This window comes from Schistocerca piceifrons, chromosome 9 (genome assembly GCF_021461385.2).
Source record: "Schistocerca piceifrons isolate TAMUIC-IGC-003096 chromosome 9, iqSchPice1.1, whole genome shotgun sequence".
Classification (NCBI taxonomy): Eukaryota; Metazoa; Arthropoda; class Insecta; order Orthoptera; family Acrididae; genus Schistocerca; species Schistocerca piceifrons.
Genome location: NC_060146.1, coordinates 190585374 through 190600657, shown reverse-complemented (window position 1 = coordinate 190600657; position 15284 = coordinate 190585374). Strand labels below are relative to the sequence as shown.

The 15284-nt window shown below is 36.7% G+C and overlaps 1 protein-coding gene across 6 annotated transcripts in view; it reads left to right on the top strand.

Moving 5' to 3' along the window:
* The window catches only part of LOC124717355 (echinoderm microtubule-associated protein-like 2), a 655376-nt gene extending 640312 nt beyond the window's left edge, over nucleotides 1–15064 (top strand). For 4 of the 6 annotated variants that reach the window (XM_047244186.1, XM_047244189.1, XM_047244188.1 and 1 more), the window contains 4 exons: nucleotides 1636–1680; nucleotides 3744–3831; nucleotides 11481–11707; nucleotides 13991–15064. In XM_047244186.1, coding sequence (XP_047100142.1) covers nucleotides 1636–1680; nucleotides 3744–3831; nucleotides 11481–11707; nucleotides 13991–14116 — 486 coding nt within the window. In that variant the 3' untranslated portion in view covers nucleotides 14117–15064. The remainder of the gene's footprint in view (nucleotides 1–1635; nucleotides 1681–3743; nucleotides 3832–11480; nucleotides 11708–13990) is intronic. The other 2 variants (XM_047244187.1, XM_047244190.1) reach the window with 2 other exon arrangements.
* Nucleotides 15065–15284: the final 220 nt, after the last annotated feature.

Here is a 15284-nt window from a genome sequence, read left to right as displayed (position 1 = left end):
ATGTGAAAAGATAGGAGTCAAGAAGTGAGACAAGGTTGCAGCCTCTTCCCAAAATTGTTCAGTCTATATATTGAGGAAGCAGTAAAGGAAACCAAGAAAAATTTTGAACCAGAATTTAAAGCTCAGAGAGAAGAAATGACTTGACGTTTTGCTGATGGCATTGTAATTCTGTCAGAGATGGCAAAATATTTAGGTCAGTTGAATGTGTGGATGATGTCTTGAAAACAGGTTATAAGATGAAATCAACAAAAGTAAAACGTAAGTGATGGAATGTAGTTGAATTAAATCAGGTGGTGCTGAAGTATTTGATTAAGAAACGAGATCTAAAAGTAACAGTTTTGGTATTTGGCAGCAATATAAGCCAAAGTAGAGGGAATATAAAATGTAGACTGACTGTGACACAAAGAGCTTTTCTGAAAAAAGAGAAATTTATTAATATCTAATATAAAATGAAATGTTGGGAAGCGTTTTGTGAAGGTATTTGCCTGGAGCATAGGCTTGTACAGGAATGAAATGTAGATGATAAAAAAATTCAGGCAAGGAGATACTAGAAGCTTTTGAAATTTGCTGCTATGGAAGAATACTGAAGATTAGATGTGTAGATTAACTGCAGTGGAGGTACTGAAACGGATAGTGGAAAAAAGAAATTTATAGCATAACTTAACGACTTAAGACAGTGGTGGATAAGGCACATTCTAAGGCATGTAGGAGTCATCATTTTGTTAATGGAGGGAAATATGAGAAGTGAAAACTGTAGCAGGAAGCAGGTTCAAATGAATGTATGTTGCAGTAGTAGTTCAGAGATGAAGGGGCTTGCACAGGATAGAGTAGCATCAAGATCTACGACAATGGATGTTGGGTCTTTTACGAGCAGAAATATGTGATGCTGAGCAAGTAATTTACACCAGTTTTTTTCCCAAATATAGATTACAGTAACATGAGTATTATTCCAACCTGCTATCACTGCATACACTCTCCAAACAGTTTTGTGTGGACTCACCAGTAAGACTTGAGAAAGAGTGACACTTTGTCTAATCCTTGACTAGCTAAACAGCTTTTCCACTGACAGTTTACAACATGCAGTTGCCCAGGGAATCAGCTGTCGAAAGATTCTGTAGCAGGCACTCACCTGTACTAATACAAGCAGTTCGTCAGCGTTTCTGAGGCAGTGGCAACTATGAGCGTCCATACAAGTTGCTGTGTGTATGCTTTTAGTCTTTAACTCATTTCAGTAAAAAAAAAAAAAAAAAAAACCACCATTAAGAAGGTGGCTTCTCTGGTTTCATTCTGGGCACAGACAGGAATTCTTTGTGGCTGTCAGTGAGCACAGCAGCACGAGGCACAGTTGAACTTCATGTATTATTAATTTTTATGAAGAGCTATGATGAAATGTTGCTAGCACAATGTCATGTCTTTCCACTTGATGCTTCTTATTACTTTAATCATGCCTCATATAGTGTCCCTTTTATTTTGCCAAATACTGCTTATGTCTTTTGTATTGATGAATGTTAATTTAAATCTGGCAATTTCCACTTTAGCTTTTTTTTCTGTAGTTTACTTTATGTATCTCACAGAATGTTGTGTATCAGATGTGTGCTTTTTTCCACTTTCTCCCCTTATGAATTTCTTGGACAGCCGGAAAGGAGACAACGAAGAACCAGCTCTCTGTCTTCCCTGCTGGTATGTCCTGTTTGCTAAATATGCATGTCTCCTGACTGTTTCATGTGATGCGTGTTGCATTTTGAAGCTGTTTTCACAGCACTGGGGTTTGTTTTGCTGTCGTTTGTGTGTGTGTGTGTGTGTGTGTGTGTGTGTGTGTGTGAGACAGTCGATTATAGTGTATGTACATTTTGTGCCTGTGTTTACTGTAAATGTTTTGTACAGTCTGCATTCATCTTCATTGTAAATCCATTGTATGTTAAGTGTGTTGCTTCATTGTAAATTGTAAGCATTTTATGTTGATTTAAAAGCACAGGTATGCCTTCTGGATTGTATTTTGCTCGTTTTAAGAAAAAATTATGTTGCCATGATTCTTGCATGGAAATAAAAAATCAAGCAGTTAAATAACCTTTTATGCCAGAGTTAGATGTTGATAATACGAGTCATGTATTGTTTTATGTCAGTAATGTTACTTGCACTGTTAGCTGTAAGGCATGCATAATTAGCTCAAGATTCCCCCCCCCCCCTTAATTTTAAAAAGTATTGTTTACATTTTTTTTCTCAGAGGAAACTAGCATAACAAAACTGTAATATGATTTTCTATTTAAAAGCAGCTTTGGTGGGTAATTTCAGTTTTATTGTAGCTTATGAAATTATAACAGCGAGAAATTTTAAAATGATTCTACTGTAAAAACAAATGTCAACAAAATGAATTCTTTTAATGTTCACATAGTACACATTCCATCTCTTCACTAGTGTGTTGTGTGGAAGAAGTATTTATTTCAGAAAGTAATGTAGATAGTGAAACATTTCTTGTTAGTTTCAGCTGACATCCATTATGTTATACTAATCAGCTTTTATTTTTTAATTGATCATAGTGGCATGAAAATGTGATGATAAATTTTACAAATTCTGTTTTCCAGCAAATAGTAATGACTAATTTAAAGCATGAAAAAGTGTAAAGGGGTACTATTTTGAACATTACTTTCACAGTTGAGTTGTCAGTATTGTTGTTTGTTTGACATCACTGTTGACCAGCATGCAAGATTACGTAGTTTGGAACAGCATCTTACCTTTCAGATGTTCAGTTTGAGGATATACATAGGTGGGCTCACATTTTTGTCACTCGTGGCTGTTAGTTACATATTTAGAAAACTTGTGGACTTGCTGCCAGAAAGAGAATGAGTATGTCATTCATATTTTACATTTCCCAGTGTTCAGCCAGATCGATGCTTCCATTTTTACTTATGGAGCAGCTTCCCTGGACATTGTTAGTGGTGTTCAAGGCCTTGTTTGAATCAAACCTGAACACCCAAGAACATAACGTAGATCTGTCAACCCAGTACATGTGTTTACTAACACAACTGAGCATATGATTTTGTTTCTAAATTCAGGAAAATAAGTGTATGTGGTCAGAGTGGTCTAACATTGCCCTAACATTATACTTCATTCTTTACTTTTACAAATATTTTGGCAGCTCTTTGTAATATATGAATTTAAAGTGTGCCGTGATTTGCCTGTACAGCTTAAACAATTACCTTGAGTTACTGAACCAGGAACTTGCAGTTTAACACAACAGGTATTAATTGGGGTAATTGCACATGCATTTCCATGTTTGTCATTGATTGGATGCCATTTTGTGGCCGTAGCTCTGCAACAGTGCATTTCTCACCTGTAGGTATCAAGCAAGTTTTGCACAATGCAACATCATCTATCCCACTATGACCTTATTGTCAGGTCACGTATTCATGTATGTGAGTAAATGGACTCCCCTAAACTGCTTCAACTCTTGCCGTTTAAGAGCACATGCCTGGAGAGAGAGAGAGAGAGAGAGAGAGAGAGAGAGAGAGAGAGAGAGAGAGAGAGAGAGATTGTTGTTGCCTGTTGTGATGTTGTACATTACTATATAGAAGCATGAGCATTGTAGAAGTTGGTTGCTTCATGTGTCTTGTTACAGTGAGTGCTTCGTGACTTCGTGAGAGGCAATGACCTGGAGGGTTGCATGAAAACTATGAAAACTGTATTTTTAAGGGTCTGTGTGGTTTGTCGGCAGGACAGATGTTGTACTGTGATTCCATTTTCAGGGCCACTCAAGCTACATCACACACCTGGACTGGTCAGAAGACAGCCAGCACATCAGGAGTAACTCAGGAGACTATGAACTCTTATATTGTAAGTTTCATATTTACATCTCTTGTTACATATGGTAGTTCGCAGCACTTGGTAATATTACCATGTAGCCTACAATACCCAAACTATTACAGCTAAGTCCTTGTTAAAATTAATAACTCTTTGTTAGTGTGCTCACAGAGATGAACTGTTTTTGGGAAGATAATGATTCAAGCCTATAGTTGTCAAAAAGGATCATAGTCTTTCTTAAGAATCTTGGAGAACTTGAAGGAAATAGGAGGGCAGCTTCTTTTGAAAGGCTACAATAGTATACTTTGAGTAATGCTCCACACAGCTGAAATGTTAACTCTAAAAACTAAAGAATTTTTTAAATTCAGTGTTTAAGTAAGCAGGGGAAAATGACTTTCCCAATCGTGATTGAGAGATCCAAAACAGAGATGAATGTAAAAAGAAACAGCAAAGTATTTATCAAAACTGTATCGCTGATATTATTATTATTATTATTATTATTATTATTATTATTATTATATTCTCAGGCCACTTGACCATTTCAATTTCTTGTTTTTTTGTGGTTTCCTTCTCTTCAGTACACTTTCACATGTTCTGTTTTTTCTTCCTGTCCCTTGGCCACTTCATACTGGCCTTTTTCACTCTCGTACCCTGGAATCCTTTCATATTCAGTACTTTTCCCTGAACACTTTTGTCCATTGTTTCTTCAGCTTTTATATTATTTTTTCTACATTCTTTTTTACTTTGTGGATCCAACTTGTTGGCTTCTTATTGCATGAACATTTGAAGACGTTTTGGTTAATCTACTGGCTTCCATTATATATAAATGTCCAAGAGATACTAGTCTTCTTTTTCTCATAACTTTGATACATTTTAATAAATTTCCTTGTTACTTCATAACTTCCAGTCTTCCATAAGTTTTCAAGAGTCTAATATGTTCCTAATGATTTGTCTTTGTACTGTTTCTAATGTATCTAAAATGTAGTGTAATGGTAGACATGTACTTGCATATAGAATTCTGGTTTCACTACAGTATGGTAAGGCCTTATCTTTGCATTTTTAGACAGGCATTATTTTGTTGTAAGTCTTCAGTTGCACCACATGCCCTTCCCATTTTATGTATCTCTTCTTCTATAGCAGCTGTTTCCAAACCGTTTTCTTGGATTATCGCTTCAAAGTATTTAATTTCTTTAACCTTCTCTATTTGGCCAATATCTGTATTCAGAAATTTTTGTGTATTTTTAAGACTTGTTCAAAATTTTTCATCTGTAGAGACTCTTAAGCAGGTTCTGTGGCCTATTTCTTTTAAAAGATTAATTTGTGTTGCAGCAAATGTCTCATTTTACTATCATCAACATAATTTATTTAATGACCTTTATTGATCACTTTGCTCAATCGTACAAAGAGGTGATGTTATTCAATAATAAAATTCAGTCCACTAATAATTCAGTCCAATAATAATTCAATAAGATAATTCAGTAATGCATTGGCTATTGAAGGATTATTGCAGTATGTTATATAAAGGGTGTTTTGTTCTTCTGACTGCCCAATATTTCTTCATTCTTTCAGTTATTTTCTTTCTTTCTCCATCTGAGATTGTTTTTCCTGTAGTCCTTTCATTGATCTTAATCTCTAGTCCAACATGCATGTCTTGCAGTGTTTTGGTTTCCTCCATTTAGTTTTTTAAGCCATCTACTGTAATTTGGAGTTCTCTTATATCTTCCTTAATTTCTGTGGTGCATTTAATGTTGCTCTTGCTATTCCGAATTTTTTTTTATTATTCTGTAATTCCATTTTCTGTAAGTAAAGTGTTTATTATTTCAAAAGTAATTGCCATAACTGTTAATACATTTATCCCATTGTGAAACAATATGGACAGTGCCTTCACAGAAAAGAGTTTGCAGCAGGTTACAGAACTATGACTGTACCCAGCCATCCACCTCCTTGTCTGAAGTAAATCGACAGCCACAAATTTCTTTTTTCTGAACTCCAAAAATATGGAAATCGAATAGGGGCAGATCAGGACTGTATGGAGGATTTGTAAGGGTTTTCCTGTGAAACTTCTACAGTGTGTTTGAATCAGACTTCTCAACATGTGAGAGAGTTCTTACACACCATCCATACAGTCTCGATTTCTCCCCATGCGAATTCTGTATTTTTGGTACACTGAAATAGACATTTGTTGCTGTCAATTTGCTTTGAATGAAGAGATGCATGCCTGGGTGCAACCGTGATTCCATAGGCAATTGAAAACATTTTTCCATGGAGGTATAGCTGCCATGTTTAACACTGGAATAAATATATTATCATTGATGGTGTTTACTTTTTAAATAAGGAACGGTTTATGAACTTTTTCCCCTCTGCCGCCTCTTCATTTGACTGCCTCTAATATTATTATTTCTCTTTGATGCAGTATTTATGTTTTTGATTCACACAAAAATAATTTTCACATCGATACTGTCTTCTTGCCCAGGATGGTTATATGCTCTGATGCAAAGATATTCACCAAGTTCACATCTGACATAAGTAAGAGATTGGGAATCCTGACTAACTGAAAAGAAAATTAAGAACACGTCTGATAAGCATCCTTGCAAATTATTTTGATATTTAGGAGCAGGGATTGAAAATTCCTATTGAATACATGACAAATAACAGTATTAATTGTGCACCTGCATGGCAAGTAGCAGTTCATAGTATAAATATGTCATCATATCATAGAGAACACTCAGAAGGTGTGGTCATAGGTTAATGTAACTATGCACTTGTTCACACAATCAGTGGGAATCTAAATAATTGGTTACAATTCTCTGTGAGAAGTAGAACAGACACCATAGTGCATTATTTTTGTTCATTTTTAGTGTCTTTACCAGGTCTGGAAGTGTACATGAGGGGCACAAACAGCATCAGGTGTTGAGTGATTACTGTGAAGAGTACAGACATGGTGGGTTATCATGTGATGCAGTGTTATCAGCACCTGACAGAGTTTGAAAGGGTCTTCTGGTTGAGTTGTGCAGTATCAAGATCTGTGGAGCATTCTGATGTGAAAGTGGCCTAATATTGACCTGTACGGGAAAGTGGGTGTGGGCATACTCTTCGTTGATGTTCTGGTCGACAACTTATGATCAGCACAAGAGGGGTAGCTGTTCTGTGCATCAAACACATCCATGCAAGTAATGGACCAACTGCAATGTTCTGTGTCAGTGTGCACCATTGGTTCAGAAATTAGTAGCAGCCAGGCTATGGAATTACTATCCAATGTGTAGACTGCTGTTAGCACCACAATTTAATTCATTAGATAATAAATTAGTGGCTGTGACATGTCAAAAGCCTTGGCTGTGTGAACCACACCTTTCTGTTAAGTAAATTAGAATATTACAGTGTCACTGGCAGTGCTGCGAAATGGGTTGAGTTCTCTCTAACAGGAAGCAGAGGGTGTCGTTGAGAAATACCTGTGCAGTAAGCAGTCAGTCTTTATATGATTTGGAATTAGTTACATGTGGTGTTCCTCAAGGTTTCCTCTTGGGTCCATTGCTTTTTCTTGTGTACATTAATGACTTCTCGTCTGTTACATGCCAGATGTTTGCATGTGTTACAAACATTGCAATAAGTAGAAAGTAAAGTACAGATTTAGAAATAACTGCTAATTAAATTTTCACAGACATTAATAAATGGTTTAAAGCTAATTCACTGTAATTAAACTTTGAAAAGACCCACTATATGCAGTTCAGAACGTGTGGGAGATTTCCTTTCAGCATGTGTATAACATATAAGACATGCAGATTGAAGAGGTTGACAGTGTTGAATTTATCAGATTACAGCTCGATAATAAATTCAGTTTGGAAAGGCATACCAAGAATTGCTTAAGTGCATAACCAAGTCTGTATTTGCAATGAGAATGATGTCAAATGTAGGAGATAGAAATATAAAAAAAACTTGCATACTTTGCTAACTTTCATTCTATTAAATCATATTTTTAGTGTGCAAAAGCGTATATTAAGAATTGTTTGTGGTGTAAATTCAAGAGTGTCATGTAGAAACCTGTTCAAAGAACTTTGTATTCTAAGCACTGCTTCTCAGTACATTTTTTTCCTTAATGAAATTTGTTGCAAGTAACATATCTCTATTTCCAACCAATGGCTCAATACATAGTATCAATACTAGGAATAAGAAAAATGTACATAAAGACCTAAAATCACTTACCTTGGTCCAAAAAGGGGTTCAATATTCAGGAACACACATTTTCAATAAATTGCCAGCAACCATTAAAAACTTGGTTTCAGATAAAACACAGTTTAAACAGGGTTTGAAAGACTTTTTGATAGACAACTCCTACTCTATAGATGAATATCTTAACAGAGACTGTTAGGCCAGCTTAAGTAAAAATGTCTGTTAGATTTCAGTGTTGACAGCACTTTGTCACAACAGTCAAGATTAGGTATTTTGTGTATGATAAATTTATTAATAGTGCATAACAATGATTCATTCTGATAGCGTACCAATTCTGTAAATATTAGCTGTTCCAGTTTACTGTATTGTATTCACCTAGTTTGACAATCTCATGACAAATGATCAGGTTAGTAAATATTATATTCAAATGTTTTAGGTTTTTTATGTTATACTTTCCAAGATGTTCCACACCCATGAGAATAATCTCATTTTTTGAGTCTATGGAACGAAACCTGAATCTAATGTAATCACAAATGACTGAGTTTGGAATGATACCATGACTTAGATGCATGGACTTCTGATGAATGGCATGTGTTCAGTGATGAATCACAGTTCAGCACTACCCCAGATGAAAATTGTTGGCAAATGTAGTGGCAACCTAGTGGGAGGTCTCATTCTTCCAATGTTTTGGAAGAGGTCACCATGTGGGGACCCAAGGGTTGTGACTTCAGGTAACTCTGACAGCACAGTTTAACAAACAGTGTAGTAATAATTTGTTAATACTGCGAATAGATTGTGTTCCTATGACTTGTTTCTCTCTTTTTTTTAATGTATTTCTTGACATGTTCCACATCCTTAAAGTTCTCCTGCTCCATAATATATACAGGATGTGATGAATGACTAAGTGAATGGCAGAGAATTACAATGAAGTATTTAGCATTATGAACAGATGGTATGCCCATTATGAACAGATGGTATGCCGTAAGATATGCGTGATTCTGATAGCATACGTACCTGACAGATTCTCTTCATGAGAATAATAATCATCCTGCATCATTTTGGCAGTCTTTATTTGAAGACTGGCAGACTTCTTAAAAACAATTATATTAAATGCAATTTTGAGCCTTTTTCACGGATTTTGGCTTCCCAGGACAATCTTGTTGCTTTACTGTGAGGTACTTCTAAGATTTCTGCACCAGTGTGAGTAATGCTATATTTAGCGGTCTTAACTCTACAGTAAGGGTAGAGAGGACAGCATACACTGTGATAGTGACTTGCGAAAGTCGAGGTTTACCAAGCAGGATCTTTGTACGAGATGGAGGGTTACATAAAAATGAGGTCCTTGCTACTGCTTTCCCTTATTAAAGAAACTGATGACATCTGCTTAAATCATAATGCAAGTATCTTGACAAGATACAGGATCTGGTAATAACTCTGTTAAACTCATTTTGAATATTCACAATGATATGACAAAAAGGACAGAAAGTCGACTGCTTCATGCCTTTACAGTGAGGTGACAAAAATCATGGGATACATTCTAATATCATGTCAGATCTTCATTTGCCCAGAGTAGTATAGCAACTTGACTTGGCATGGACTCGACAAGCCTCTGAGGCCCCTGCAGAAATGCAGAGGCATGCTGCACTATAGCCATCTGTAATTGTGAAAGTGATGCCGGTGCGGTATTTTGTGCACGAACTGCCCTCTCGATGATGTCCCATGTTGGACAATATGGGTGGCCAAACCATTTGCTTGAATTGTTCACAATGTTCGTCAAAGCAATCACAAAAAATTATGGCATGATGACACTGAACACTATCATCCATAAAAATTCAGTTATTGTTTGGGTGGCAGCAAAAGGTCTCAAAGTAGCCAGATATGACCATTTCCAGTCACCGGTTGGTTCTGTCGGACCAGAGGGCACAGTCCATTCCATGTAAACACAGCCCAAATCAGCTCGCACAGTGCCTTGTTGACAACTTGAGTCCATGGTTTCATGTGGTCTGCACCCCTCTTGAACTCTGCCATCAGTTCTTACCAATAAAATTCAGGACTCATCTGACCAGGCCATGGTTACCAGTCATCTAGGGGCCAACCGACATGGTCACGAGCCCAGGAAGGCACTACAAGCAACATTCTGCTGTCAGAAAGGCACTTGCATAGGTTGCTGCCACAGCCTATTAACACCAAATTTTGCCATACTGTCCTGACTTACGCAATCGTTGTACATCCCACATTGATTTCTGCAGTTATTTCAAACAGTACTGCTTGTCTGTTAGCACTGACAGCTCTACACAAACGCCACTGCTGTCCATTATTAAGTGAAGGCTGTCGGACACTGCGTTGTCTGTGGTGAGAGTAATGTCTGAAATTTAGTATTCTCAGCACACTCTTGACACTCTCGAATATTGGAATACTGAATTCCATTAAGATTTCCGAAATGGAATGTCCCGTGCATCTAGCTGCAATTACCATTCTGTCAGTTAATGCCTGTTGTGTGACCATAATCACATCAGAAACCTTTTCACACAAATCACCTTAGGCAAATGAAAGCCCCACCAGTGCACTGCCCTTTTACATGTTGTGTAGATGATACTAGCACCAACTGTATTTGTGCATATTGTAATCCCCTGACTTTTGTCACCTCAGTGTATACGCAGCAGATATGGTGATCGATTTTCTTTGCATGCTGTTACTAGGTGGTGGTGCTGAAGTGAGTTATTTCAGCATATCCATTATTTCCTGCTGCTCTTCATATTTTTTGTGCCTGTGTTGCACCACGATTTAAGCCCTGTTAGTGTGTTCCACCAGTAACTTGACAATAACAGGCATATACTCAATTGAAACACTGTGAAATATCAACAGTATTATTAAATTGTATTTTGATGAATGTACTGCAGTGTCCTGTGACAGTGTGGCACTGTTTCAGTGGTCCTATAGAATCAAAGATGAAATGGAATTGCTGTTAAGGAACTTAAAATAGTAATTTTTTGTGCTTTTGGGTTGTACATAACACACAAGTTCCTAAAATAGGTTGTTCTCAGGCCAGGCACGAGATATCAATATTAACCCAACGGAAAATATATTTATAAAGAAATTCCCTGAAAGTTTAGTTACAAACAAATAAAAGTGAAAGAAAACTTTCACAGTATCTTGAATGGGAGTTAGCCGATGCCATAGCATTTGAAACTATGATTTGCTTCATCTAACTTAAGAGGAAAGAAGTGCTGGCTCTGGCCAAAATTTAATGTATCAAGCTGCGCATTTTTTTTCCTCAGTAAACTACATTTTTAGTTGTCATTTGCAAAATATTGTTTCAGGGTCTTCAGCAAGTCAGTAATGAAAACTGTTCAAAATCTGGCAGTTGAATTTTTGTACTTGAATAGGATTCTTTCTCATGATTTAATTTTGAATAATTATCATGAAGTATTTGTTGTGATCTTTCCTTTCATTCACGTCTCACATTTCTTCAGAAGCATTGTTCTGTTACTACACTGTTCTCCCTCTGCCTACAGGGAATGCCGGTCTGTGTAGGCAGATACAGCAGTCCTCTTCAATGAGAGACATCGCGTGGGCAACAACCAACTGCACCATCACTTTCGACACAGTCGGCATCTGGCCGGAGGGCGCTGACGGCACGGACGTAAATGGCTGCTGTCGAGCCCACGAGGCTCCGCTGCTCGCCACGGCTGATGATTTTGGCAAAGTCAAGCTGTACACATTCCCTGCCTCACAGCCTAAGGTATGAATCTTGTGTTTGTTTGTTTGTGTGAGTGTGAGTGAGAGGGGGGGGGGGGGGGAGGGGGGAGAGAGAGAGAGAGAGAGAGAGAGAGAGAGAGAGAGAGAGAGGGGTGTGAGTTTGTTATGGTATTGTTTTTTTTTATGTTGCCATATTGGTCTTCTTTTGTTCTAGCCTCTGTAGGATCACTAGTATTACCTTCATGTACTCCTTTTTTTCCCTCCAAGCCCCACGAGTTCTCCATACTTTCTCCTCTTAAATCCTCAGTACCTCCTGCTAGACTGATGATTGTCCTTCCTTTTCATGTATCCTCCTGTCTATGATCATGGGCATATTTTGTTGATATTCATCTTATACCTTCTTTTCATTATACTATTCATTCTGTTCAACTGATCTTCCAGTTCTTTTGCCATCTCTGGCAGAAATGCAATGTCACCTCCTCACTGTAATTTTTTATCCCTGAACTTCAATTCCCATTCTGAATTTCCCCTTGGTTTCCTTTATTGTTCACTCGGTGTACAGATTCAGTAACATCGGGAATCAGCTACCAACCTGTCCCCTTCCATCTCAATTACTGCTTCCCTTCCATGTCCTTCGACTCATAACTGCAGTCTGTTTTCTGTACAATCTGTGAATAACTTTTTGTTCTCTGTAGCTACTATAATTTGAAAATGTGTATACCGGTCAGTATTGTCAAAGGCTTTCTCTGAATCTTACAAATATAACTTTTGTTTAACTCTCTTTAACCATTATCTTATAACAAGGAGAGGTCCCCAGTGGTTGGATTGATTTTCTGAAACCATCTGTACAGTATGAACATTAAGGTCCAAGGTATTACACCCTACAGCCATTCACACTGGTGGATCCTCATTTGCAAGTAACTGATGGAAATTTTTTTTTGATTTTTGCATTACACTCTACAACTTTAAAATAGTAATTATATACAGACTACTTGGGTAGTGTAATGGTTAACATACAGTCCTCACATGCAAAAGGTTGTGGGTTCAAATCTTGTCAGGTGCATTAAAAATTATTTTTAAATCCATGTTGAAATAACTTTATTATTTTTATGCAGTTAATTGATTGCCATGTCATATTAATCATTGCATTAACTATTTCATTTGCCCTTATTTTAACTTTGTCATTGTTTTTCATTTGAAATATTTGTGCATGTGATTTTTCATTATTTTTATTTACCTATCGCAATATTTTAAACATTTGAAAATGCCATTGATTAAAAAACAAAAGACAAAATATCTATTTATATTGACTGTGCAGTGGTGTCTTTTTTGCCATAAGGTGTACACTTTTTGGGTGGTAATCATCATATGGTTCATATGGCTCTGAGCACTATGGGACTTAACTGCTGAGGTCATCAGTCCCCTAGAACTTAGAACTACTTAAACCTAACTAACCTAAGGACACCACACACATCCATGCCCGAGGCAGGATTCGAACCTGTGACCGTAGCAGTCTCACGGTTCCAGACTGTAGTGCCTAGAACTGCTCAGCCACACTGGCCGGCGGTAATCATCATACAAACATTTAAAACATAAATTCTTATTGCACTATGGACAAGGTAATGGAGATAAAGATTTAAACAGATGAAGAGATTGTTAGCGAAACAAAATTCAAGCAAAATGAAGAAAAGAAATAATAAATGCAATAACATGGACGAAAATATAAGATGATAAAATAGAAGACGTTATATTGAAATTAATAAATGACAATATGTAAAAGGTTTCTAGTGGAAAAAAAATGATTGGAAGGAAAGTGAGAGCAAATGAAAAAATTAACATCATCATTAATCCAGTGTAACATGTGAACAGAAAATTAAAAAAATACATTTAAATCAAATCATTTAATAAACATAATGATAGGTCGATTTGATAAAGATCTAAAAATAAAAAAATTCATGCGACCAGAGAAGATTGGAACCTACAATCTTTTGCATTTGAGAACTATACCATAACTGTTACACTGCTTAGCACTTCTTTACTTAGCACTAGCTGGCGTTAGATTTTGTTATTCATACAGCTGCTTCTTTCTCCAAAGGTCTCTCTAATTTTCTTAAATGTGCCATCTATTTTTCCCCTAGTTACCCTGTGAAAAGCCCAGGTTGAAATTAACTTTCCCAGTTCATGTCCCCTCACCTTCGTGCTCGCTCTCTGCCAATGCAACCACCAGTCTTTCCCCTCTCTGCTCCTCTTCTTTTCCATACACCATGACATGATTTTTCCCAATTTTTCATGCAGTTCTTACTGAATATGTAAATTTTTCTTTTAGTCACTTTGCCACATTTACGGCGGTCACAGCAGCCACGTGACATCTGTGGCATTCCTGCACGACGACTCGCGACTCATCTCGACAGGTGGGCGTGACACGAGTGTCATGCAGTGGGCACTGGTCTGATTTGGCTGATGAAGTCACACTGTCAGTGAATTATTTATTCCCATAGTGAACGGAATGCAAAAAAAGACGTGTTCTTCCCACTGTAACAGACAGGTGATTGTGTGTTTATTTTTTTATAAAAAGGAGCTACAGGCACTGTGTCAGTGGATAAAATGTGCGATTATAATAGTTCTGATGTATTCTGTCAGTAAGTGCTTGAGAATCTGATATTTGGAATTTTTTAAGGTGTGTCTACTAGAATATAATCACATTCTGCTGGGACAGTTGATAGAATGGAAATTTCAGTTAACCATCAGTTGCAATCCAACAGATTTTTCTGTAAAGTTATCAGAATATTGTAATAATTGGAAGTTTTGATTAGGTGTTATTTTTTGTGCATTTTACAGATTGTCTGACTCAGGTTCAGAGGTCCTCTACCTGGGATATTATGAAACAAGTGCTCTTTCTCTTCCTCTCAGGGATAACAAAATATGCCTATTATTTATTGGCTCATAGGCCTTTTGGAAATGTTTGTCTGCAGATTATAGTAGAACATTAAGAGCTGTCTTCAAATACTTGATAAGAAACTAGATCTTGCATTTTTTTTTTACTCCATTTTACTGGTGAGGACAAAGTAGAAAGCTGTTGGCACCAGCAACAGATGTATATCATTTATGCTTGAGTAAGAAAGAGTATTTCTGCTATGCATAATTGGAAAATGATGTGCCTTCTGCAATTCTTAACTGCTGTGCAGCTGCAAATGCATTAAAACTGTGCTAAGTTTGTGAATATACACTACAATTATGTTGAAATTTTGTACAGTATATTACACTGAGTTTATGATGTATTTCATGAAATGTATTGTGCTAAACTTAATAATTTATTAATTAATGTAGTACTGTACAGTAAAATGTCCATAAAGCCACTATTAATGAACTAGACTGTTCATATGTCCATTGTATTGTTTTACTAATACACATGAAATTTAACAGCAAAAAGTATGAATGTTTAATCAATTTCGCTTTCCCACTGGTTTGTAAGTAGCATGTGAGCACTGTCCTTGTATTAATCACTTCTGTATAAACTTTTTTTTGGACTGAAATGAGCACTGTCAGACATCATCATCTTAGACCTGCTGGTGACAAATAGACCCAAATATTTTGACTCATTGTAGAACAGGGATTCAGTG